The sequence below is a fragment of the Oryx dammah genome, unplaced genomic scaffold, assembly GCF_014754425.2.
Source record: "Oryx dammah isolate SB20612 unplaced genomic scaffold, SCBI_Odam_1.1 HiC_scaffold_27, whole genome shotgun sequence".
In the NCBI taxonomy this organism is placed as follows: Eukaryota; Metazoa; Chordata; class Mammalia; order Artiodactyla; family Bovidae; genus Oryx; species Oryx dammah.
Window position 1 is genome coordinate 64,111,843 of NW_024070211.1, and position 24,806 is coordinate 64,136,648.

General features: G+C 38.9%; 1 protein-coding gene, 1 non-coding gene and 1 pseudogene across 5 annotated transcripts in view; 1 reads left to right on the forward strand and 2 right to left on the reverse strand.

Annotated features, from left to right (window-relative positions):
- Window positions 1–24,806, reverse strand: part of EPB41L5 (erythrocyte membrane protein band 4.1 like 5) — a 169,893-nt gene that overhangs the window by 135,099 nt on the left and 9,988 nt on the right. For all 4 annotated transcript variants that reach the window (XM_040228960.1, XM_040228958.1, XM_040228959.1 and 1 more), the window contains exon 3: window positions 6,171–6,275. In XM_040228960.1, coding sequence (XP_040084894.1) covers window positions 6,171–6,275 — 105 coding nt within the window. The remainder of the gene's footprint in view (window positions 1–6,170; window positions 6,276–24,806) is intronic.
- LOC120854719 lies at window positions 19,265–20,177 on the reverse strand (annotated as a pseudogene).
- Window positions 24,223–24,295, forward strand: TRNAG-CCC. Its single transcript has one exon. It is a non-coding gene; the product is annotated as a tRNA-Gly (tRNA).

The following is a 24,806-nucleotide window of genomic DNA, read 5'->3' on the forward strand; positions in this document are numbered from 1 at the left end:
TTATTTTCTTGAGCTCAAAAATCACTGTGGACAGTGACTGCAGCCACAAAATTAAAAGATGCTTGCTCCCTGAAAGGGAAGCTATGACAAACCTAGATGGTGTATTAAAAAGATGGTGTTACTTTGCTGACAAGGGTCCATATAGTCAAAGCTATGGTTTTTCCAGTAGTCATGTATGGATGTGAAGGTTGGACCCTAAAGAAGGCTGAGTGCTAAAGAATTGATGCTTTCAAATTGTGGTGCTGGAGAAAATTCTTATGAGTGCCTTGAACGGCAAGGAGATCAAACCAGCCAATCCTAAGGGAAATCAACCCAGAATAATCACTGCAAGGATTAATGCTGAAGCTGAAGCTCCAATACTTTGGCCACCTGATGTGAAGAGCCGACTCACTGGGAAAGACCCTGATGCTGGGAAAGACTGAGGGCAGAAGGAGAAGGGGAAAACAGAAGATGAGATGGTTGAATGGCATCACTGACTCAATGGACATGAGTTTGAGCAAACTCTGGGAGATAGTGAAGGACAGGGAAACCCAGCATGCTACAGTCTATGGGATCACAAAGAGTGGGACAAAACTTAGCAATTTAACAACAAATCCTAGTATGCCAGAATAATCCTGGTTTACTCCTATTATCCCAACCTCTCATCCAGTAAGTCCACCTTTGGCTCTCTAAAGCTGCCTGGTTTAAAAACTGAAGAAACAGAAAATCTGAATATACCTGTAACAAGTAAAGAGACCGAGTCACTAATCAAAAAGCTCTAGAAAAGCCCAGAGCTTCACTGGTGAATTCTACCGAGTGTTGAAGTAAGAATTAATACCAATCCTTCATGAGAGCCTCAAAAAAATAGAAGAAAAAAGACTTTCCAACTCATTCTGATGCCAGTACTTCTCTTATTGAAACCAAAGGTAGCACAAGGAAGAAAAACCACAAAAAAACTATAGACCAATATCTCTTATGAATATGGACATCGAAGTACTCAACAAAATCAAAGCAAGCAACATATACAAAGAATTTTACACCACGAGTGAGATTTATCCCAGAAATGCAACAGTGATTCAACATACCATCAAATATGGTCAATGTAATATATCATATTAACAGAATACAGGAAATATACCTTATGATCCTCTCAGCAGATGCATAAAAAGCATTTAACAAAACCCAACACCATTTCATGATAAAATGATAAAGGGCATCTAGAAAAATCCCACAGGTAACATTATACTTGATGGTGAAATACTGAACACTCCCCATAAGATCAAGAATGAGACAACAATGTCTACCCTTAACACTTCTATTCAACGTTTTACTAAATGTTCAAGCCAGGGCACTTAGGCAAGAAAAAGAGATAAGTGAAAAGAAAAAAGAATAAAAGGCATTCAGATTAAAAAGAAGTTAAAACTATCCTTTTTTTGTAGATAACAAGATCTTATACATAAAACAAAAAAAACTAATACACAAGTTCAGTAAGGTTGTAAGATATAAGAAACATATACAAAAATGGATTCTATACACTAGAATCCAAACTATATCCAAAATGATATTTAAAAAGTTACATATTACAATAACATCAAAGGAATAAAATGTTTATGAGTAAGTTTAGCCAAGGAGATGAAAGATGTGTAAACAAACTATAAACTATTGCTTTAAGAAATATAAAAACATAATTCATGTGTAAGACTTAATGATGTTAAGATAACAATACTTCCCAAACAGATATATAGATTCAGTGCAATTCTCATCAAAACTCCCAACTGCCCTCTTTGCAGAAGTAGACAAGCTGATCCAAAATATGTATGGAACTATGAGTGACCCAGAAGAGCCAAAACAGTCTTAAAACAGAAGAATGAAATTGAAGGACTCACATTTCCCAATTTTCAAACTTACTACAAAGTAAGTAAGTCTGAAACTTACTTCACCACATGAAGGCAATGTGGTGCTGGTATAAGAATCAACATATAGATGAATGTAACAGAACTCAGAACCCAGGAAAAAACCCAAATATCTATGCTCAAATGACTTTCAGTAAATGTGCCAAGACCATTCAAGGGGGGAAAGAATCATCTTTTCAACAAGTGGTTCTAGGATCACTGGATATACACATGCACTCACATGTAAAGGAATGAAGTTTGACCCCTACTTTAGAGCTTATAACAAAATTAACTCCAAATGGATAAAGAAGAAAATATGTATAAATGTTTGTGACTATGGACTAGGTAACAGTTTAACTCTTACAACTCAATAAGAAGGAAATAAGTGAATTTCAAGTGGATTAGAAGTCTGAACAGACATTTATCCAAAGAAGATATACACATGATTAACAAGCACATGAACAGATGCTCACATATTTTTTCTATCAGAGAAGTGCAAATCAGTACTACAGTGAGACCACTCCATACCAACTGGTATGATCAGAATCAAAAAGAAGAGGAGGGACTTGACTGGTGGTTCACTGGTTAAGAGTCTGCCCTGCAATGCAGGGGATGCAGGTCCAGTCTCTGGTCAAGGAACTAGGATCTCACAAGTTATGGAGCAGCTCTGGAGCCCACATGCCGTAAGTAGAGAGTCCAAACATCACACGATGCAAGTAAGGCCTAAAACAGCCAAATAAATACATTTTGGGGGGGAAAAAAAGGGAGGGATCTTTTAAAAAAAAGAAGGGAGAATGTCATGTTGGTGAGGACATGTAGAAATTGGAACACTTATACAGTGCTGATAGGAAGGTAGAATGGTACAGTCACTATGGAAAACAATTTCACAGTTCCTCAAAAACTTCTACATAAAGTTACCTTATAATCCAGTAGTTCCACTCCTAGATGCATATCCAAAAGAATTTAAGAGTTATGTTGAGTGCAAAAACTTGAGTGCAAATGTTCACAGCAGTGTTATTTATAATAGCCAAAAATGAATAAACCTAAATGTGCATCAGTGAACAAATAAAACTGTGGTATATCCATACAGTGGATTATTATTCAGCTGTTAAGAATCAAGTACTGATATATGCTACAATATAAATGAACCTTGAAAACATTATGCAAACTCAAAAGGCCGCAAATTACATGATTGCATTTCTATGAAAGTCTCAAAATGGGCAAATTCACACAGAAAGATTAGCATTTGCCAGGAGCGGTGGGGAGGAGGAATGGGGAGCAACTGGTAAAAGCGAACTTCTGGCTATAAATGACACTCTCAGGCATAATTTGAATGGGGTCTGAAGATTAGATAGTGGTAATGTCACAATAACTTCCTGATTTTGATGACTATATTGAGTTGTGCAGGAGAACATGCTTGTCTGTAGGAAATTCAAGGGAAATGGGACATCATACTTGCAACTCTCTCTCAAATGATTCTAGAAAAATAATTACTTATATTGTTCTTGCAACTTTTCTGTAGATGCACTACTGAATTTCAATTAAAATGAGTTAGTGCAATCAAAAGTAACTTAAAAAACAGCAAACTCATCTGATTACATAGGAAGAAACGTGAACTATGACCTCATCAATTTACTTTGACTATCTCCTTAATGAATGCATAATTCTAATCATACATATCTTGGACTGATCTAAAATGATCAATAAACTAAATTTTAACACATTAATTTTACAAATATGGACATGCCACATATCCAAGGTTAAACTGTAGCATGTAATTCCTTGGCTCTTTTTCACCCTCACTCCCTTTAGATTTCATAGTTATGTCAACAAAGGAAGTATGATAAGTAGTTATGGAAACCACGGGTTAACTTAGTTTACACAGATGATCCTCACCAAAAAAGCCACAGGATCTACTAAGTTCATTATCTTCTGACAAACTGAATTGTTTGTCAAGTATCAATTTTGTTTACTTTTGGGGTTAAATCTGGCCACACTATAAACAACTGACAGTCATCTATCTCTTATGTTTACTTATGTCCTAAGACTGTTATGGAATCAAGTGAGTCAACACTTTAAGAATATTTAAAGTGTTGTCTAGAGTTGATTTTTAATAGCTTTCATTTCCCAATTATTGTTGTTACAGTTTAATTCACATAGTATTTGGCCAGAGTAGAGACTGGAAAATGTAAGCCTATTTAAATTTAATCTTAATGCCTAGATTTCTGTGCATTGGGAGGCATAAACTAAAACTAAAAAGAGTAGGGATTACAAGTTCTAATGCTGGCTTTACCAGACATTTGTTATAACCATGTGAATCAAATGAGAGAAAAAACTACAGGATCTAGTAATTCAGTAAGTACTGATATTAGCAAAGAACAAATAATGCAATTTAGGAACAGCTGCATGTCTGTTTCTTCTTGTAATTACTTAAATATGTTAAGAAACGGAAACAAAGTACCTAAAACCTAATATTGACTCCTCAAAAAAACAGGAAGCTGTACAAACTATCTACCCCCCAAATCATTTGTTGTTTCATCTGAATGTAAGACTCTGGAGATGAGAGTTTAATGATATTAAACTCAATAGTCAACCAACCCTGTATCAAACTAAGTAGCAGACCAGAGTTAAATCCAATAAACAGTCTAGTTTATTACTTAATACATACTGGATAACAGAGGTAACTGATTCATTTCCCACCCTTAGTGGATTTTGTCTAATAGAAAAGAAATAAGATTAACAAGAAGAAATAAGAGAAATGCCTCTTATACAACATCCATCCAGAGATCAGAACTCAAACTAGAGAAAATTGCTTTTCAAATTTTTTCATGTTTATATGTGAACATAAACTCAGGATTCCTTAAAAATAGAAAAATTCAGTTATTTTATATGCTTCCCTGGTGGCTCAAGTGGTAGAGTCCACCTGCAATGCCGGCGACCCAGGTTTGATCCCTAGGTTGGGAAGATCGCCTGGAGAAGGGAATGGCTACCACTCTGGTATTCTTACCTGGAGAATTCTATAGAGAGTTAAGTTATTTTATAAATCTTTTTAATTTTTACATCATTCATGTCAATTAGCACACTTAAAAATCACCATTTTTAATGAGCCGCAGATATTCCATTGTAAAGATGTATCAAAATTTACCTAACCAATTCCCTGTAAATAAATGCTCATTCTTTTTTTAAATTGAGGTACAGGGGAAATGAGAGAAAACAAGTGAAGTTGACATTATTAACAGCGGTACATTCACTGAAGATGCTCTATAAAACCAGTCTAGGAGTTCATCTCCAAGAAATGTAGGTTCTGTGAAGTATCTCATAGAGGTATTCCAGTTAATGTATCAGTCACACCATATCACCCCCTCACACACAAACACACACACACAGACCCACTCGAAAGGAACCTGAGATTCTTATAGAATATATATTGCTCCTATGGTTCTAAACACTGCAGTTATTGTGTCACTAAACACAGAAACACCATCACAGATGTCCAAAAAACAAGGCTCAACGTCCTGATATCCCTCTTCTGCCCCCCACCCCTGTGAATGCCCTACTCTAGACCCTAGTATCACTTTTATCCCCAAAATGTTTGCACTGACTCTAACTTTCACCTCTGTCCACTCCAAACAATCCTACATAATATTCCTATGTAAAACTTCCTAAAGCAAAATATAACCTCCCTGACTGAAAAAGCCCTAATCCCAATTATTAGAGAATACTGCCAATTTATTATTAACACTTCTGCAGCTCAGTGTGGATGATGTGGCCACTGATTCATCTTCCAATCTTAATCACTACTTTTTTTCAAATACTGGACAAATTCTTTGAAAAGCCCCCAACTTCCTATCCTATTATATATACACTGTTCTCTCATCTAAAATGCACATCAAAGATCATCTATTTACAGACAGAGAATCACAGAGCTGGAAGGGATATTAGGAATATTTTAGTTCAATATTCACCTTAATTGCAAACTAGGAACTTCTATCATTCACCCAAGAGCCCAAAAAACTCCCATTCCCTCGCACAGAGTTCACTCTAGTCTGCTCAAGACCAATCCAGTGGTTGAGATTTCCAAGCCTCATTTGCAGAGATCATGCTCTGGGAATGTGGCTTAGGGTTAGACCTTTTTTAAAAAAATAAATAAAATAAATAATAAGCACTTCAGGTTATTCCGAGAAAATTACAGGAAAAAAGAAGACATGTAAGTATATGTAACCTTCCAGCACTGAGAACATCATCTGACATTTTCCATTTCTGTCCCCATTTTAAAGCCTCCAAAAACCAGATACTCACCGCTACTTGTGCTGAATCCATAAATCTCAGTCCAAAATAGTCGCTTTCAATAAGGTCCAAGTGGTACATAATCTGATCAAATAGCTCTTGTCCTTTGGCTTTTTTCTGAAATGGCAAGAAAATAAATCAGTGAGTGGCTTATAAGATCAATAAGCCTGCATTGAAGATAGTTTTAATTACACAAGAGCTCTTAAAAGAAATATTAATTGCAACACCAAAAGCATAACCATGTAGCAGGTAATGGGGAAGACACTATGGTTTTCCAATAAGCCATTTAAGACCAGAAAAGAGTTTGTGATCTATTATTTGCTTTCCTGGACAGTGCTACTGCCTATGAACCAACAAGTATTACTTTCTACACCTAACACTTAATGTAAGGAGAAACTCTTGTTTTATCTTTTCAATTTTTAGGGTCCCTATTTTAAAGGAGCTTTATAATGTAGCTGGAAAGAGAAAACAAGAAAACTTAAGCACCAACCACGTGAAACTAACTGTATTTGCCAAAGAGAAGAGTCATTGAAGCTAGAGTCGTCAGTGAAGACATGAAGATCAGCCTTAAACTGGACTTGAATGTAGGGTGGGAAATAACAAAAGCATAAATGGAAGGTGGGAGGGAAAGTGGACAGCAGTAAACTACAAGATCAACATGACATCACCAAACTGGAAAGAGTCAAGGTGATAAAGAAACTTGCGTGGAAAAAGCAGGTTGTAAAGTACGATCTCAGGACCTCTGAGGGATCCCCACACAAAAGATCCACATGGTCCCAGGATTCTCCTCATGTACCCTCAATAAGAACACATTGCAACAGAGTGTATTATAACAGCAGGTAAGAGACTCTTAAGTATAGTCTATTAAATCAGGCATTAAAGAAATTTGCAAACATTCTTCTCACTAAATTCCTATGTTGTTCAGTAAGACTCTTCATAAAAATATTACTTCTGTTAACCTACAAAAGGTATATATTGCTATTTTTAAATTAATCAGTAAAGTTTTTATTTTTGGCTGTACCATGTGGCATGTGGGATCGTAGTTCCCCAACCAGGGATGGAACCTGTGCCCCCTACACTGGAAGTGTGGAGTCTTAACCACTGGACCACCAGATAATTTCTAATATGGTAACTATCCACAAATACAACCCACATATCCTCAATCTCTATATATGTCCTATCCATGTCCCTCTCTTATATAGCTTTAAATTATTTAAGACTATTTCCTATTAAAAAAATGTAGCTGGCTTTTTTTACTGAATCATCAGTTTCTGCTTTTTAATTGATGATTTGATGACGTACAATTTGTCCACTGCTTTTCCTGCACTTTCTATTGTGAGATCTCCTTTCTATTTGATAAACTGCCATCCCTTCATCAAGACAGAACACCATGCTCAATTTTCTGGAACTGAGCTGCAGGAGTTGCTTGTATATTTTTGAGATTCTTTGTCAGTTGCTTCATTTTCTATTATTTTCTCCCATTCTGAAGGCTGTCTTTTCCCCTTGCTTATAGTTCCCTTTATTGTGTAAAAGCTTTTAAGTTTAGTTAGGTCCCATTTGTTTATTTTTTCTTTTATTTCCATTACTCTGGGAGGTGGGTCATAGAGGATCCTGCTATGATTTACGTCAGAGTGTGTTTTGCCTATGTTTTCCTCTAGGAGTTTTATAGTTTCTGGTCTTACATTTAGATCTTAAATCCATTTTGAGTTTATTTTTGTATATGGTGTTATAAAGTGTTCTAATTTCATTCTTTCACAAGTGGTTGACCAGTTTTCCCAGCACCACTTGTTAAAGAGATTATCTTTTCTCCACTGTATATTATTGCCTCCTTTGTCGAAGATAAGGTGTCCAGAGGTGCGTGGATTTATCTCTGGGCTTTCTATTTTGTTCCATTGATCTATATTTCTGTCTTTGTGCCAGTACTAGACTGTCCTGATGACTGTAGCTTTGTAGTAGAGCCTGAAGTCAGGCAGGTTGATTCCTCCAGTTCCATTCTTCTTTCTCAAGATTGCTTTGGCTATTCGAGGTTTTTTGTATTTCCATACAAATTGTGAAATTATTTGTTCCAGTTCTCTGAAAAATACCATTGGTAGCTTGATAGGGATTGCACTGAATCTATAGATTGCTTTGGGTAGTATACCCATTTTCACTATATTGATTCTTCCAATGCATGAACATGGTATATTTCTCCATCCATTTGTGTCCTCTTTGATTTCCTTCATCAGTGTTTTATAGTTTTCTATATATAGGTCTTTTGTTTCTTTAGGTAGATATATTCCTAAGTATTTTAATCTTTTCGTTGCAATGGTGAATGGAATTGTTTCCTTAATTTCTCTTTCCATTTTCTCATTGTTAGTGTACAGGAATGCAAGAGATTTCTGTGTGTTAATTTTATATCCTGCAACTTTACTATATTCATTGATTAGCTCTAGTAATTTTCTGGTGGAGTCTTTAGGGTTTTCTACGTAGAGGATCATGTCATCTGCAAACAGTGAGAGTTATACTACTACTTTTCCAATCTGGATTCCTTTTATTTCTTCTCTGATTCCTGTGGTTAAAACTTCCAAAACTATGTTGAATAGTAGTGGTGAGAGTGGGCATACTTGTCTTGTTCCTGACTTTAGGGGAAATGCTTTCAATTTTTCATCATTGAGGATAATGTTTGCTGTGGGTTTATCATATATGGCTTTTGTTATGTTGAGGTATGTTCCTTCTCTGCCTGCTTTCTGTAGGGTTTTTAATCATAAATGGATGTTGAATTTTGTCAAAGGCTTTCTCTGCATCTATTGAGATAATCATATAGTTTTTATCTTTCAATTTGTTAATGTAACACTTGTTATTTTATGTACTTTCTTTTTCTGTGTGGGTAATAGCCAACACAATGGATGTAAAAGGTAACTCATATGTGATTAATTTTTTCTGGGGGGAAGGGGACTGTGCTGGGTCTTGTTCCTGTGCTCAGACTTTCTCTAGTTGCAGCAAGTGGGGGTTACTCTCTAGTTGCAGCAAGTGGGGGTTACTCTCTAGTTGTGCTGTGTGGGCTTGTCACTGCAGTAGCTTCTCTTGCTGTGGAGCATGAGCTCTGGGGTGCAAACATGGGCTCAGGGCATTGGCTCAGTATTTGTGGTGCAGAGGCTTAGCTGTCCCGTGGCATGTGGGATCTTTCTGGATCAGGGATCGAACCTGTGTCCCCTGTATTGGCAGGCGGATTCTTAACCATAAGACCACCAGGCAAGTCTCTCTGTTGTGATTTTGATTTACATTTCCCTAATGCCTAGTCATGTTAAGCATGCTTCTTCATGTGTTTACTGGACATCTGCATATCTTCTTTGGAGAAATATTTATTCCAGTCTTTTTTCCCATTTTTGATCTGACTTGCTTTTTGTTGCTGAGTTGTATTTACGTACTCACTATATTAATCTTTTATCAAACACACAATTTGCAAATATTTTCTACCATTCTGAATTGTCTTTTTACTCACTTGATAGTGAATTTCCTTTAAAGTAAACAACTTTTATTTTTGATGTTGCTGTTCATTAGCTAAGTCATGTCCCACTCTTTGTGACCTCATGGACTGCAGCATGCAAGGCTTCCCTGTCCTTCACCATCTCCCAGAGTTTGCTCAAAATCATGTCCATTGACTCAGTGATGCCATCTAACCATCACATCCTCTGTTGTCCCCTTCTCCTCCTGCTCTCAATCTTTCCCAGCACCAGGGTCTTTTCCAATGAGTCAGCTCTTTGAATCAGGTGGCCAAACTACTGGAGTTTCAGCTTCAGCATCAGTCCTTCCAATGAATATTCAGGACTGATTTCCTTTAGGATTGACTTGTTTGATCTCCTCGCTGTCCAAGAGACTCTCAAGAGTCTTATCCAGCACCACAGTTCAAAACTATCCATTTTTCAGTACTCTGCCTTCTTCCAACTGTCACATTTGTGCACGACTACTGGAAAAACTATAGCTCTGACTATAACTTCATGGGCAAAATGATGTTTCTGCTTTTTAATACGCTGTCCAGGTTTGTGACAGCTTTCCAAGGAACAAGCATCTTTTAATTTTGTGGCTGCAGTCACTGTCCATAGTAATTCTTGAGCCCAAGAAAATAAAAGTCTGGCACTGTTTTCACTTGTTGCCCTTCTATTGGCCATGAAGTGATAAGACCAGATGCCATGACCTTCATTCTTTGAATGCCGAGTTTTAAGTCTACTTTTTCACTCTCTTCTTTCACCTTCATCAAGAGGCTCTTTAGTTCCTCTTCACTTTCTGCCATTAAAGTGGTATTTTCTGCATATGTTCAGTTCAGTTGCTCAGTCATGTCCGACTCTTTGTGACCCCATGGACTGCAGCATGCCAGGTGTCTCTGTCCATCACCAACTCCCAGTTTACTCAAACTCATGTCCACTGAGTTGGTGATGCCATCCAACCATTTCATCCTCTGTCATCCCCTTCTCCTGCCTTCAATCTTTCCTGGCATCAGGGTGTTTTTTCTAGTGAGTCAGCTCTTTGCAGCAGGTGGCCAAAGTATTGGAGTTTCAGCTTCAGCATCAGTCCTTCCAATGAATATTCAGGACTGATTTCCTCTAGGATGGACTGGTTGGATCTCCTTGCAGTCCAAGGGACTCTCAGGAGTCTTCTCCAACACCACAGTTCAAAAGCATCAATTCTTCGACACTCAGCTTTCTTTATAGTCCAACTCTCACATCCACACATGACTACTGGAAAAACCATAGCTTTGACTAGACGGATCTTTGTTGGCAAAGTAAAGGCTCTGCTTTTTAATATGCTGTCTAGGCTGGTCACAGCTTTTCTTCCAAGGAGAATGCATCTTTTAATTTCATGGCTGCAGTCACCATCTGCAGTGATCTTCAAGCCCCCCAAAATAAAGTCTGTCACTGTTTCCATTGTTTCCCCATCTATTTGCCATGAAGTGATGGAACTGGATGCCATGATCTTAGTTTTCTGAATGTTGAATTTTAAGCCAACTTCTTCACTCTCCTCTTTCACTTTCATCAAGAAGCTCTTTAGTTCCTCTTCACATTCTGCCATAAGTGTGGTGTCATCTGCCTATCTTAGGTTGTTGATATTTCTCCCAGCAATCTTGATTCCAGCTAGTGAGTCAACCAGCCCGGCATTTCTCATGATGTACTTTGTATATAAGTTAAATAAGCAGGGTGACAATATACAGCCTTGGCGTACTCCTTTCCAAATTTTGAACCAGTCTGATGTTCTACACCCAATTCTAACTGCTGCTTCTTGTCCTGCATACAGGTTTCTCAGGATGAAGTCTAACTTATTTATATTCTCTTCTGCTGCCTGTATTTTATCGTCATTTCAAAAAATCATTGTCAGATCTAATGTCATGGAGATTTTCCCCTACGTTTCCTTCTGAGAGTTTTACAGTTTTAAACCCTCACACCTGAAAGTCATTCTGGGTCTACACCTATTCCAATTTGTGTGGATTTCTTCCTCACAACCAAGCAATTAACTCCGTTCTCTAAGAGACTGAATGGGTGTCAGACACACTCAACTCTGACACTCTTATTGGAGACAGCATCAGACTCCATGGGTCAAGCTCAGTCCCACAAGATTTCCCCCACTTCAGATGCCAGTCACAGTCCAGTCTATCACTGGTGCTTCTGACCAACTGGCTATTAAATGGGTTCTCATGACCCCCTCCTTGGTTTCAATTACTTTGCTAGATGGACTTCCCTTGTGGCTCAGACGGTAAAGCATCTGCCTACCATGCAGAAGACCTGGGTTCGATCCCTGGGTCAGGAAGGTCCTCTGGAGAAGGAAATGGCAATCCACTCCAGTACTCTTGCCTGGAAAATGCCATGGATGGAGGAGCGTGGGAGGCTACAGTCCATGGGGTCACAAAGAGTCGGACACGACTGAGCGACTTCACTTGGTCACTTGGTCTTGGTCATGACCCCCTCCTTGGTTTCAATTACTTTGCTAGAATAGTTCACAGAGTTCAGGAATCAGTTTACGCACTAGATTTAACAGTTTATTACAAAGGATATCAGCAGAGACAAATTAACAGCCAGGTGAGAGGATACATAGGTCATGGTACCAAACACAACAGCTCCTATCCCAGTGGAGTTTGAGACCAAGCAGGTGGAAGCGTTCTGGTTCACCAACCCAGAAGTTCTCCAAACTTGTCCTTTGGGGTTTTTATGGAGGTCTCATTAATTAGGCATGATGGATTAAATCACTGGTCACTGGTGACTGAATGCAATTTCTGGCCCCTCTTCCCTCCCAGCTTGTCTGGGGGTAGTGGTGGGTGCCAAAGTTCCAACTTTCTAATCACCTGGTTAGTTCCCCCCAGCAACCAGCTACCATCAGCTGGTTACTGAAGGGCTTTCCAAGTCACACCATTAACATATCAAAAACACTTTGGGGGCTCTTATAACTTAGAAAATTCCAAGAGTTTTAGGAGTTCTGTGCCAGAAACAGGATGAAGATTAAATATATGTTTATTGTAAATCACAATACTACAGTTGTCTTTGATCCATTCTGAGTTAATATTTTGGGTTTCCCTAGTGGCTCAGTGGTAAAGAACCCACCTGCCAATGCAGGGGACATAGGTTCGGTCCCTGGGACAGTAAGATCCCCCGGAGAAGGAAATGGCAACCCACTCCAGTGTTCTTGCCTTGGAAATCCCACGGACAGAGGAGCCTGGAGGGTGACAGTCCTTGGGGTTGCAAAAGAGTTGGACACAAGTTAGGGACTAAACAACAACCTAAGAATCCAATTTTACCCTTTTGCATGTGGTTATTCAATTTTCCCAGCACCACTTGCTGAAAAGACTCTTGCCCACTGAATGGTGTTATCATCCTTGTGGAAAATCATTTGGCCATATATTTGAAGGTTTATTTCTAGACCCTGTAATTTGCTCCACTGATCTGTATGTCTGTTCATATCCCAGAACCACACTGTTTTTATTACTATAGCTTGATATTAAGTTTTCAAATCAAGATATGCAATGGCAATCTTTCCCTTCTTTTTCAAGCCTGTTCTGGATATTTGGAATCCCACGAGATTCCATATAAATTTAGAATAGTCTGTCCTATGTCTGCAAAAAATGTTCTTGGAATTTTGATAGAGATTGCACTGAATCTACAGATCACTTTGGGCAGCACTGTCCTCTTAATAACATTAAATCTTTCAATCCACAGATATGGGCTATCTTTCCATGTATTTAGATATTCTTTTCATTTCTCTTAGTAATGTTTTGTACTTTTCAATGTACATGTTTTTTGCCTCCTTGGTTACATTTATTCCTAAGTATTTTATTCTCCTTGATGCTACAGTAAAGGAATTATTGTCTTAATTTTATTTTTGGATTGCTCATGACTAGTGTATAGAAGGGCACTTGACTTTTGTTGTTTGATTTGTATCCTGCAACACTGTTGAATTCTTTTATTAACTCTAATGGTTTTACTGTGGAATCTTTAAGGTTTTCCACTTGTAAGATCATGTCATCTTACACAGAGGTAATTTTACTTCTTCCCTTAGAATTCGGATGCCTATCATTTCTTTTTTTCTGCCTAGCTGCTTTGGCTAGAACTTCCAATATTATACTGAATTAAAGTGCTAAAAGCAGGCAACCTTGTTCTAAGGGAAAAAGAAACTTCTTTTACCTTCCATTTCTTGTCTCTTAAACTTCTTATTTTGCCTACATTCCTTCCTCTTATGAGAACAGTTTCTAAATATGATCTTCCAACTCACTAATTTGTCCTTTATCTTAGATTTGTCTCCTTATTTTCACCATAGTCATCAGGATTAATAAACTTCTCTAGATTATGTATAACAAGAGAACGGGCTCAACCCTAGTCTGTCAGCTCCATTTAGCTATGAGAAATTAGTAGAGGTGTAAATGAGTTCTAGAGGAAAGTTCCAAGAATCAGAAAACCAGAGTCAATCACTTCCCATTCAACAAACAACTTTTCAGATCAGTGAGTCACACCCATTCCAAAGGAAAAGGTAATATAACACTGAAAAGGATATCTTTTCATTACAATATATCACTCCCTAAGAGTCTGATGGAAGAGGGATAGGGAATTTAGGTTTAGGTTAAGAAACTTTAGAGGTGAAGACTTACAGAGGTAGAGAACTTTGGGGAGTGCTATCATGATTTATTCTCGAGGACACAGTCAGGAGGCAGATATAATATTTAGATAACAATGGAGGTGAAGAATAAGACATGAATTCAAATATTTGAACATATTTGTTCTACTAACATGGTGGAAAGGAGAAATATGGACAAAGGAAGGGAAGTGATAACTGTTACTGGAAATGACAAAGAAAGCTTTTGATTTTAAATCATACTTACAATCAGTAAGTCCCAGAGCAGTGCTAACAAACTTAAATAGAAAATACCAATTATGCAAAAAAAAAAAAAAATTGCAAATGGCAATGATCCTAAGAGGAATACAAAGTATTTCTAAGTTAAATCAGGAAGTCACAGAAACATCCCACTGCATTTACTTCTCTGGTACCAAACTTACATACTTGCATCATCTTCATTTTAAGGTGCATTTCTAGAACCAATTTCATATTCCATCAACGTTCTTTATTTGCTTCAAAGACCAAAGGGGAGCCAGGCTCCCTTACTTGGCTCTCTTATTCTGCCAAAGCATCACCTGCCAGCCTCATGAAACATAGGGGTTGTGTTTTGAGAAAAGACAGAATGAGCTTCTGCCAGCTGGGTAGCTGCCTTCTCAGAATAAAAATCTTTTGAAGGGTTTGTATTAACTCGTTAACAAAGGCTAATTATAGGCCAACCAATAAAACACAAGGCATCTGTAGGTTCCTGACATTCATAACACTTAATCTAACAGATATCTGTCATTTCAAAATGAAAACCTCCCGAATATCTTAATCTGAAATTCAAGGATAGCATGAATATTTTAAAAACTTTCTTCTGCAGTCTAGTCAGCATGAAAAAGAACTATATTGTTGGGACTTCCCTGGTGGTCCAATGGTTAAGAATACACTCTGCAAATCAGGGGACAAGGATAATTCCTGCTACAGGAACTAAGATACCATATGCCACAGATCATAAGTCCATGTGCCATTAACTACCGAGCCCACTTGCCACAGTGAGACAGTCTGTGCGCCACAACAAAAGATTTCACATGCCACAACTAAGACCCAAGGCAGCCAAATAAATAAGCAACTTTTTACAAAAAGAACCATACTGTTTTATGAAAGTTAAGTCTCAGACAAGTAGTAAATAAGCTAACTGCAGTATGCTGATCTCAGATTTCTGATTCTCAGTTCAGTTCAGTCACTCAGTCATGTCCCAACTCTTTGCGACACCATGACTGCAGCACACCAGACTTACCTATCCCTCACCAACGCCGGAAGCATACTCAAACTCATGTCCATCGAGTCAGTGATGCCATCCAATCATCTCATCCTACGTCATCCCCTTCTCCTCCCACTTTCAATCTTTCTCAGGATCAGGGTCTTTTCAAATGAGTCAGTTCTTTGCATCAGGTGGCCAATGGATTGGAGTGTCAGCTTCAGCATCAGTCCTTCCAATGAATATTCCAGACCGATTTCCTTTAGGATAGACCGGCTAGATCTCCTTGCAGTCCAAGGGACTCTCAAGAGTCTTTTCCAACACCACAGTTCAAAAGCATCAATTCTTCGGTGCTCAGCTTTCTTTATAGTCCAACTCTCACATCCATACACAAATACTGGAAAAAGCATAGCTTTGACTAAACGGACCTTTGCTGGCAAAGTAAAGGCTCTGCTTTTTAATATGCTGTCTAGGTTGGTCACAGTTTTTCTTCCAAGGAGCATGGCTCCTTTTAATTTCATGGCTGCAGTCACCATCTGCAGTGATTTTGGAGCCCAAAAAAATAAAGTCTGTCACTGTTTCCATTGTTTCCCCATCTATTTGCCATGAAGTGATGCCATGATCTTAGTTTTCTGAATGTTGAGTTTTAAGACAAATTTTTCATCAAGAAGCGTTCTCTTGGCAAAACTCTGTTAGCCTTTGCTCAGCATCATTTTGTATTCCAAGGTCAAATTTGCCTGTTACTCTAGGTATCTCTTGACTTCCTACTTTTGCATTCCAGTCCCCTATAATGAAAAGGATATCTTTTTTGGGTATTAGTTCTAGAAGTTCTAGTTCTGATTCTAACCCAGGAAAAAAATCTATCACTGATGAGTTAGAAATGTGGTCTTTTAAATATTATTCCAGTTTATTAAATAATGATACAAGGTTTATGCCAGATATTTCAATTATGTTTAAATGAAGATCTTGAAATATAAAGGCTCATGAAAAGTTTTATAGTCTTTATATAACATACACTATTTCCAACACATGAACAAATACAGAGAACAGAAACTTTTTTATATCTCAATCAGGCAATACTTAGCATCAATGATTAAACAAATCCACAAGCAAACAAAAAAATCCACTTTCTTCATTTTGATTATAAAAGGTGAAAATTCCTTTGCCACATTTACCCAAGGGAATTGGGGGAGGTGGGGACCTGTAGTCACAGCCCGGGAAATAAGGGGCCAAGCCTCCCAGTTCTTCAAGTTCTTTTTTGGCTTAGAAACGTCAACAACTGTATTACTTTTTCAGAAAGCAGCAAAAGAAGAAAAAAAAATCAAAACAAGACTGTTCCATAAGGTAGTTAATAAATCTGTTAAGCAAGAAATACTATATTTTTATTTTAAAAACCTGCTTTTACAGTGAGGCTTAGCTTTCTTTTCATTCTGGTGTGAACATGGACAGAGAAACCTGGTGGGCTACAATCCCTGGGGTCGCCAAGAGTCAGAACTAACTGAGCAAACACACACACACACAAACATGTATACATTTGAACAAACTGATATAATGAATATTGCATGGTATTCCATCTTTACATGGTCTTCAAAATTAACGTGCTTCTACTGTCCTAGGGGTTATGTGTACACTTAAAATGTCTTCTACATTAATAGAAAAAAAAGTGGCTCATAAAATAGTCATCCTTTAAGCTCAAGCAATGCAAAAGTGAAAGCCTTTCTATAGAAACCCTTACACCTCAGTGGAACTGTTCTGGTAAGAAGAAAAAAAAAAATTCCTCTGTAAAGATATGATTCATTACAAGGGATGAGGCCTGAAAGGGCTCAGCTCTTCAGCATCACATTTGGAGCTGGTCAGGGAGAACTGGCGGAAAAGGCAATGGCACCTCACTCCAGTACTCTTGCCTGGAAAATCCCATGGACGGAGGAGCCTGGTAGGCTGCAGGCCATGGGGTCACGAAGAGTCAGACACAACTGAGCAACTTCCCTTTCACTTTTCACTTTCATGCATTGGAGAAGGAAATGGCAACCCACTCCAGTGTTCTTGCTTGGAGAATCCCAGGGATGGGGGAGCCTGGTGGGCTGCCGTCTATGGGGTCGCACAGAGTTGGAAACGACTGAAGTGACTTAGCAGCAGCAGAGAGAACTGGACTTCCACCTAAGTCTTGAAGCAATCAACACGCACTTGCTCCTCCAACCTCCTTTTGTGCCTTAAATCTTACTACTGGAACTAAAATTCTGCTTCACAAAAATCTTGTTTTCAGAGTCAGCATTAACAAAGAAAACAAGGTGAAGGTGATTGGGAGGAAAATTGTCCAATCTCCAAGAAAAACCTGTGTGGCTTCCATGTCACTTCAAGGGAGGAAGCAGCCCAGGGACTGGACCGACTGGGAACCTGCATTTACTGCAGAAGTGTCTGTCCTAGAGCCCCAGTGAGTATGTATTTAAGTTACTCTCAAAGGGTAGCACCAAAGGTACCCAAGTAAATATTAAATATTTACTTTCCTGGGGATGTCTTCTTGAAGTGTAAAGGTCGTGGGGCACTCAAAGTCACTATTTTGAAAAGAGTAAGATGAACATGGCAAAGAAGAATGATATCCTGTTTTCAGAAAAAGAAGAAGGAAGATACTACATACCTCTTCTCAAACTCTAGGTACACAAAAAATCGCTTTTCAAATTTCAAGCAATCATTTTCCATCCAAACCGATTAGGAAGTTCAAGATAAGAAATACTTTAATAAACAGGACCAGAACTAAAGTGAAACCTGGGAAATCTGGAAAAATCAACTCTTTGATTCACTTCCAACCTTTTGCTAAGGAAAACGTAATAAAACCTTAATCACTTTCTTTCACATGGCTTTTATCAAAGAACCTCATTCAGAATAAGCTCATGATAAAATAATTCTCTTCAATACACCAGACCATTTATTTTTGGATTATGGCTTTATGAAAGCATGATGTAAACACACTTATCCTACAAGTCAAGTGGTAGCAACTACTATTTTCTTCATTTGATTCTCAATATCAGTAGAGGTTATCATTCTCATCTTACAGACTAGGAAACAGAAACTTGTTAAAATCTAAAATTAGGAACACTACCTAAGGACCCAACTTGCTTAAAAACATCTCCCACCAACACAGACTTTGCCACCTTCCAAGCTAACATATTATACCATCCTGAGTTTAGAAATCAATACTTTGCAACAATTCCTCACAAACTTCAAAGGGTAAAGGTTTAAAAATCACTTACCATAAGTTAAAGACCCTGCCAAAATAAGAAATTGCAAAGCACTGCAATGTTCCAGGGATCTATATCCTGCATTGTTTATACCTGAGGTATACCAGGTCTTTATGTGTGAACTTCAGCAGACACAAAGCCAAAGGCCCCTGGAAGTTCAGAACAATGACACTTTCTCAAGGCTCTACTCCACGGTTCGGATGAGCTGTTTTAGAACATCTGGGAGTCTCGGCTACAATCCGAGATGCATCAGGAGTTACTCCCTCAAAGGAAACGATCCACAGTTCCTGACCTTCATGCAAGTTTTCTTTAGCAAGAAATGTGCATTTCATGTTATATTTGATGTGGAAGGGTACTTGGATGGTAAGAACTAGTGTCTGGCTGTTACAGTTTATGCCATTAAATGTCTGGTACAGAGCACCCAAGGCCAAGACACAGCAATTCACACTAACACAGTCCTCACCTGTTGCTCACACCTAAGTATCTGTGGCGGGTAAGGCAGTGGGAAAGACTGGAAGCTTTGATATTTCAGAAGTGAGCATTTTCAGAAGGATGTCTCATGCAGTCTTGTCACAAATTCAATTCCTTCAACTGCTTGTGCGTCACAAAGAAGATAATATTCCAAGGACCAAGTCTCAACCAACTTGACCAAAACCCTTTACACAGAGCAAAAAACCCCTTCATTCTTCCATGCCTATAACGAGCAATGCAGGGTACCTGTGAAACCAGGGCATCTGCCATCGTGAAGGACTCCAATTCATCGTACATGTTCTCACCACATTGACAGGGTTTGAGGCCAGAGCCCCTGCCAATCCAGAGCTAAAGCTTGAGAGGAAATGGGTTACACAATGTCTCCCATCAGGTGCGAGAAAATCAGATGCTTCTCAGTGAGGTTGTAAACCTACAGCTCCATGCAGCCAACACTGGTGGCCCTCTGAGCAATAAGGGACACGCCCTTCCACAGTCCTCTTGTTCCCTCTTGCTAGTAAATGTTAATGAAGTTGCCTATTTTTCTCCTTGAAGGGTGTTGTTTTGTGCTGCCATCTGAATTTTCAATACATTAGCTGGAACGGAAATGGTTGAGGATAGGACTCCAGAGAGAATTCCACAGACCACATTATAAGAAGGGTTTCATCTTCTGGGCACTTAACAAATAGCCGCTTCAAGCTCTGGTAGGTGCCTATCTTGATGGTGCCACAGGAAGCCTGGTCTAACATTGAAGGATACTCCTCCAATACAGTGCTTTCAGGCCTTCCTCTCTGCCCATCCTCACTAACACATTCAACATTGCTCAATACTTGATTTCTTTAAAGTTTGCATCATTTTTCTGGTCTTGAATCTGGAGCCGTGTCTTGGTTAAATCAACTGGAAACTTACTGAACTCAGCTACAGTGGTCAGGCCTCTGTACACGAAGGGCTTCCAGTTCAGGGCCGACAAGCTGACCGCTGTCCCTTCTCCTTTGGTTCACAGAAGCATAGCCTCCAACAGGATTTTTCTAGGTAGAGGCAGCCCTGCACCTTCTCCTGCCCAGGCTTAGCAGCAGTTGGACAGAAAATGTGATCTTGATAATATCCTGGGTAGGTGAACACCTGACTCAATCTATAATTTTTAAAACTATCAATCTGTTACTATCAACCCTGGAAACAGTTCCTAAAACAATTGGATCTATCCCATTATGTCTCTTTTTAACATAGTATCTTTAAAAAATTTTTTGTTATTGAAGTATAGTTGATGTACAATATTATATAAGTTACAGAAGTACAATATAGTGATTCACAATCTTTAAAGGTTATATTCAGCACTTATCGTAAACTATTGATTGTATGCCCTGTGCTATACAATACATCCTGATTCATTTCATACAGAGTAACGTGTAGCTCACAGTTCCCTCCCCAGGCCTGCCCCGCCCATCTTTCCTCTCCCCACTGGTAACCACCAGTTTGTTCTATACATCTGTGAGTCTGCTTCTTTTCTGTCATATTCACTAGTTTGCTTTATTTTTTAGATTCCACATATAAGTGATATCATACAGTAGTTGATTTTCTCTGTACGACTTACTTAGCATAATATACTCCAAGTCTATTTGCGTTGTTGCAAATGGCAAAATTTCATCCTTCTTATGGCTGAGTAATACCCCATTGTATATATATACATTCCTCTGTCAATGGACATTTAGGTTGCATCCATGTCCTGCCTATTACTGTAAATATTGCTGCTTTGAACACTGCAGTGCATGTTATCTTTTTGAATTAGTGTTTTTGTTTCTTTCTCATTCCTTACTTTAAGATTTTTTACTTCATTATGCACTTACTAGTTTACAGAAAATAACATTTTTGACATAGTATATCATTCAATTCCATTTAACAACTACTGAACAGACATCTATTATGTACTGGCTGCTAGAGATGTATGGCTGAATATGTTTGTATTTCTCATCCTCAAGCAATCACAAGGTTCTTAGTAAGAATAAAAATCATTCACAACTAGTTTAAACACAATAAATATGTGTGCTATCCTTGCAGTATAAACAAAATGTCAAGGAAATGCAGGTGAGTTAAATCTGCCTAAAAGTACTAAAGGGTTAACACAACTCTGTCACCTTAGGCAGAAACAAAATGAAGAAAGATAGGGAATCTTGACAGTCTATGGGGGGGCTGAGAACAGAGACGCTCAAGACAGGCAAGAGTCAGAAGATCAAGAGGTAGAAACTGCCAACATAATTCTTTCTAAAATCGCGAAACAGAACATCTCTCTCATCTTTAAAACCTTTAATTATTCCTCTTTCTCTACAGATTAAGATGCAAATTCTAGGACATAAAATAGTTTTTCCTAACTGTTCCCTGAGCTACCCAGGTGGCTCAGTGGTAAAGAATCTGCCTGTTAATGCAGGAGACACACGTTTGATCCCTGGATCATGAAGATCCCCCTGGAGAAGGAAATCCCAGGGACAGAGGAGCCTTGCAGGCTACAGTCCATGGGGTCCAAAAGAGTTGGATAAGATTTAGCAACTAGACAACAACAACAACTGTTTCTTGCTTACTCTTACAGCCTTCTCTTCTATCACTTTGGCATTTTTACCTGTTTATAATTTCCCCAGTAAGTCTTACCTGAGCCTTAGCAAAATGCAGTTCTTTCTGCTTAGAATGTACTTTAGGTCTCCAATGAACTGGGATTTCAAGAATCAGTACATCTGTGTTACAAAAAGCCAGACACTAAATCCTCCTTCCTGTGCTACTCTGTAATTCTAGTTAGTATAAACCTGTGCAAAGGCACAGGGTTGCAAAGTGGTCTACTATGCCTGGGCAAATAGTAAGAAGGTCCACTAGTGTCCAGAGTGTGTAGAATATGGATGTGAAATACTTGGTCCCAGGGTCAACATCCTGTTCATTTTCATATATTCTCACCTTGCAGCTACTGAATATGAACCAAGCAGAAAACAAGGAGTGAAAACAAAGATCCACACAGCTCTGGCAAACCACAATTTTTCAGTTAAATCTAGACCAATGCTCATTGCTTATATCCTTTTCTCGCCTAACACATTAATCTAGGTCATCACCTCATTCAGACCCAGTGCTCACTTCACATCCTCTTTTTGATGAAGACTAAGAGCATCAAGATAGCATCTTCCCATCAGACTCCTAGAGCACTCCTCCTAGCATTTCCACCTGTGTATATAAATCCATATAAACAAACTCAGATCTCCCCATGCAGCCATTCTCTACCTGCTGTGTTCTGTCTTCCTTTTACTGTGTTGTTTTCCTGTCTTCCTTTTACTGCCAAATCTCATTTTCCCCCATTCTCCAACCCTTCATTTTCCCTTCATGCATTTCCTCACACAACTAAACAATATTTATTTATTAAGCACCCACTAGGTACAAAGGACTATAAAACATCCAAAAAATAAAAGACAGTCCCCAATAATTCCTTTAAGCCTTCTAAAATATGGCTTCTAAACACATCCCACTGAAGCTCTTTTCCCCACTTGACCCCTTATTTCCAGGACAGCCTGACTACCCTTTCATGATCTTCCACACAATCAACATTACCCTCTACACCAGAGTTTGAATTATATTTTGCTCATTTCTAATCTTCATTCTCCTCCTCCCATATACACATACAACATATTTCTTCTACTGCAAACTCACAGCCACAATTAGTCTGCAGCCCCATTATCTTATGTCTTTCTCACTGTACAGGGGCTTCCCTGCTGGCTCAGACAGCAAAGAATCTGCCTGCAATGCAGGAGACCCGGATTCAATCCCTGGGTCTGGAAGATCCCCTGGAGAAGGGAATGGCCATCCACTCCAGTATTCTTGCCTGGAGAATTCCATGGACAGAGGAGTAAGGCAGGCTATAGGCTATGGGGTTGCAGAGAGTCAGACATGACTGAGTGACTAACACTTTTCACTTTCACTTTATGTTACTGTACAGTCTCTTGCTTCTCTCTCCTGTAATAAATCAACCATATCACTTCTAAATCAAAGCTATGTATCATCTTTATCATGTTCCTTAACTACTGAAAAACCAAAAAATAATCTATGTGTTCTTTTTCTTAAACAGCTTTGAGATATAAATCACATACCAGATCATTTATGACAAGGCTATATATTGGCAACTTGCTTATTTAACTTACATGCAGAGTGCATCATGCAAAATGCTGTGGTGGATGAATCACAAACTGGAATCAAGATTGCTGGGAGAAATATCAACAACCTCAGATATGCAGATGATACCATCCTAATGGCATAAAGTGAACAGGAACTAAAGAGCCTCTTGATGAATGTGAAAGAAGAAGAGTGAAAAAGCTGGCTTAAAACTCAACATCCAAAAAACTAAGATCATGGCATCTGGTTCCATCACTTCATGGCAAACAGGAGAGGAAAAAGTGGAAGCAGTGAGACTTATTTTCTTGGGCTCCAAAATCACTGAGGATGGTGATCACAGCCATGAAATTCAAAGACTCTTGCTCCTTAGAAGACAAGATATGATAAACCTAGACAGTGTATTAAAAAGCAGAGACATTACTTTGCTGACAAAGGTCCGTATAGTCAAAGCTATGGGTTTTTCTAAGGAGGCATATACGGATGTAAGAGCTGGACCATAAAAAAGGCTGCATGCTACAGAATTGATGCTTTCAAACTATGGTGCTGGAGAAGATTCTTCAGAGTCCCTTGGACAGCAAGGTGACCAAACCAATTAACCCTAAAGGAAATCAACCCTGTATATATTCATTGGAAGGACTGATGCTGAAACTTAAGTTCCAATACTTTGGCCACCTAATGCGAAGAGCCAGCTCAGTGGAAAAGATCCTGATGCTGGTCAAGATTGAGGGAAGGCGGAGAAGGGGGCAACAGAGGATGAGATGTGTGGATGGCATCACTGACTCAATGAAATGAGTTTGAGCAAACTCTGGGAGATAGTGAAGGACAGGGAAGCCTGGAATGCTGCAATTCATGGGGTCACAAAGTCAGACATGAACAACATCATTTACCCATTAAAACTATATAATTCAGGACTTCCCTGGTGGTCCAGTGGCTAAGACTCTGTGCTCCCAATGCAGGAGGCCTAGGTTCAATCCCTGGTCAGGGAACTAGATCCCATATGCTGTATTAAGACCTGGCATAGCCTAACAAATATTTTTTTAAGTATACAATTCAAAGACATGGTCAAACTAATTTCAGAAACTCTTCATCACCTCAAAAGAAACCTCATAACCTTTAGCTATGGGCCTAACTACCCTTTTCACCATTCTCTAACCCTCTACCCTGCTGCTGAGTTGCTAAGTTGCTTCAGTCATGTCCAACTCTGTGCGACCCCATAGACGGCAGCCCACCAGGCTCCCCTGTCCCTGGGATTCTCCAGGCAAGAACACTGGAGTGGGTTGCTATTTCCTTCTGCAATGCATGAGAGTGAAAAGCAAAAGTGAAGTTGCTCAGTCGTGTGCGACTCTTAGTGACCCCATGGACTGCAGCCCACCAGGCTCCTCCATCCATGAGATTTTCCAGACAAGAGTACTGGAGTAGGGTGCCACTGCCTTCTCCAACCCTCTACCCTAGGAAACCTCTAATGTAATTTTTCCCCCTTTTGGATTTCTCTCTTGG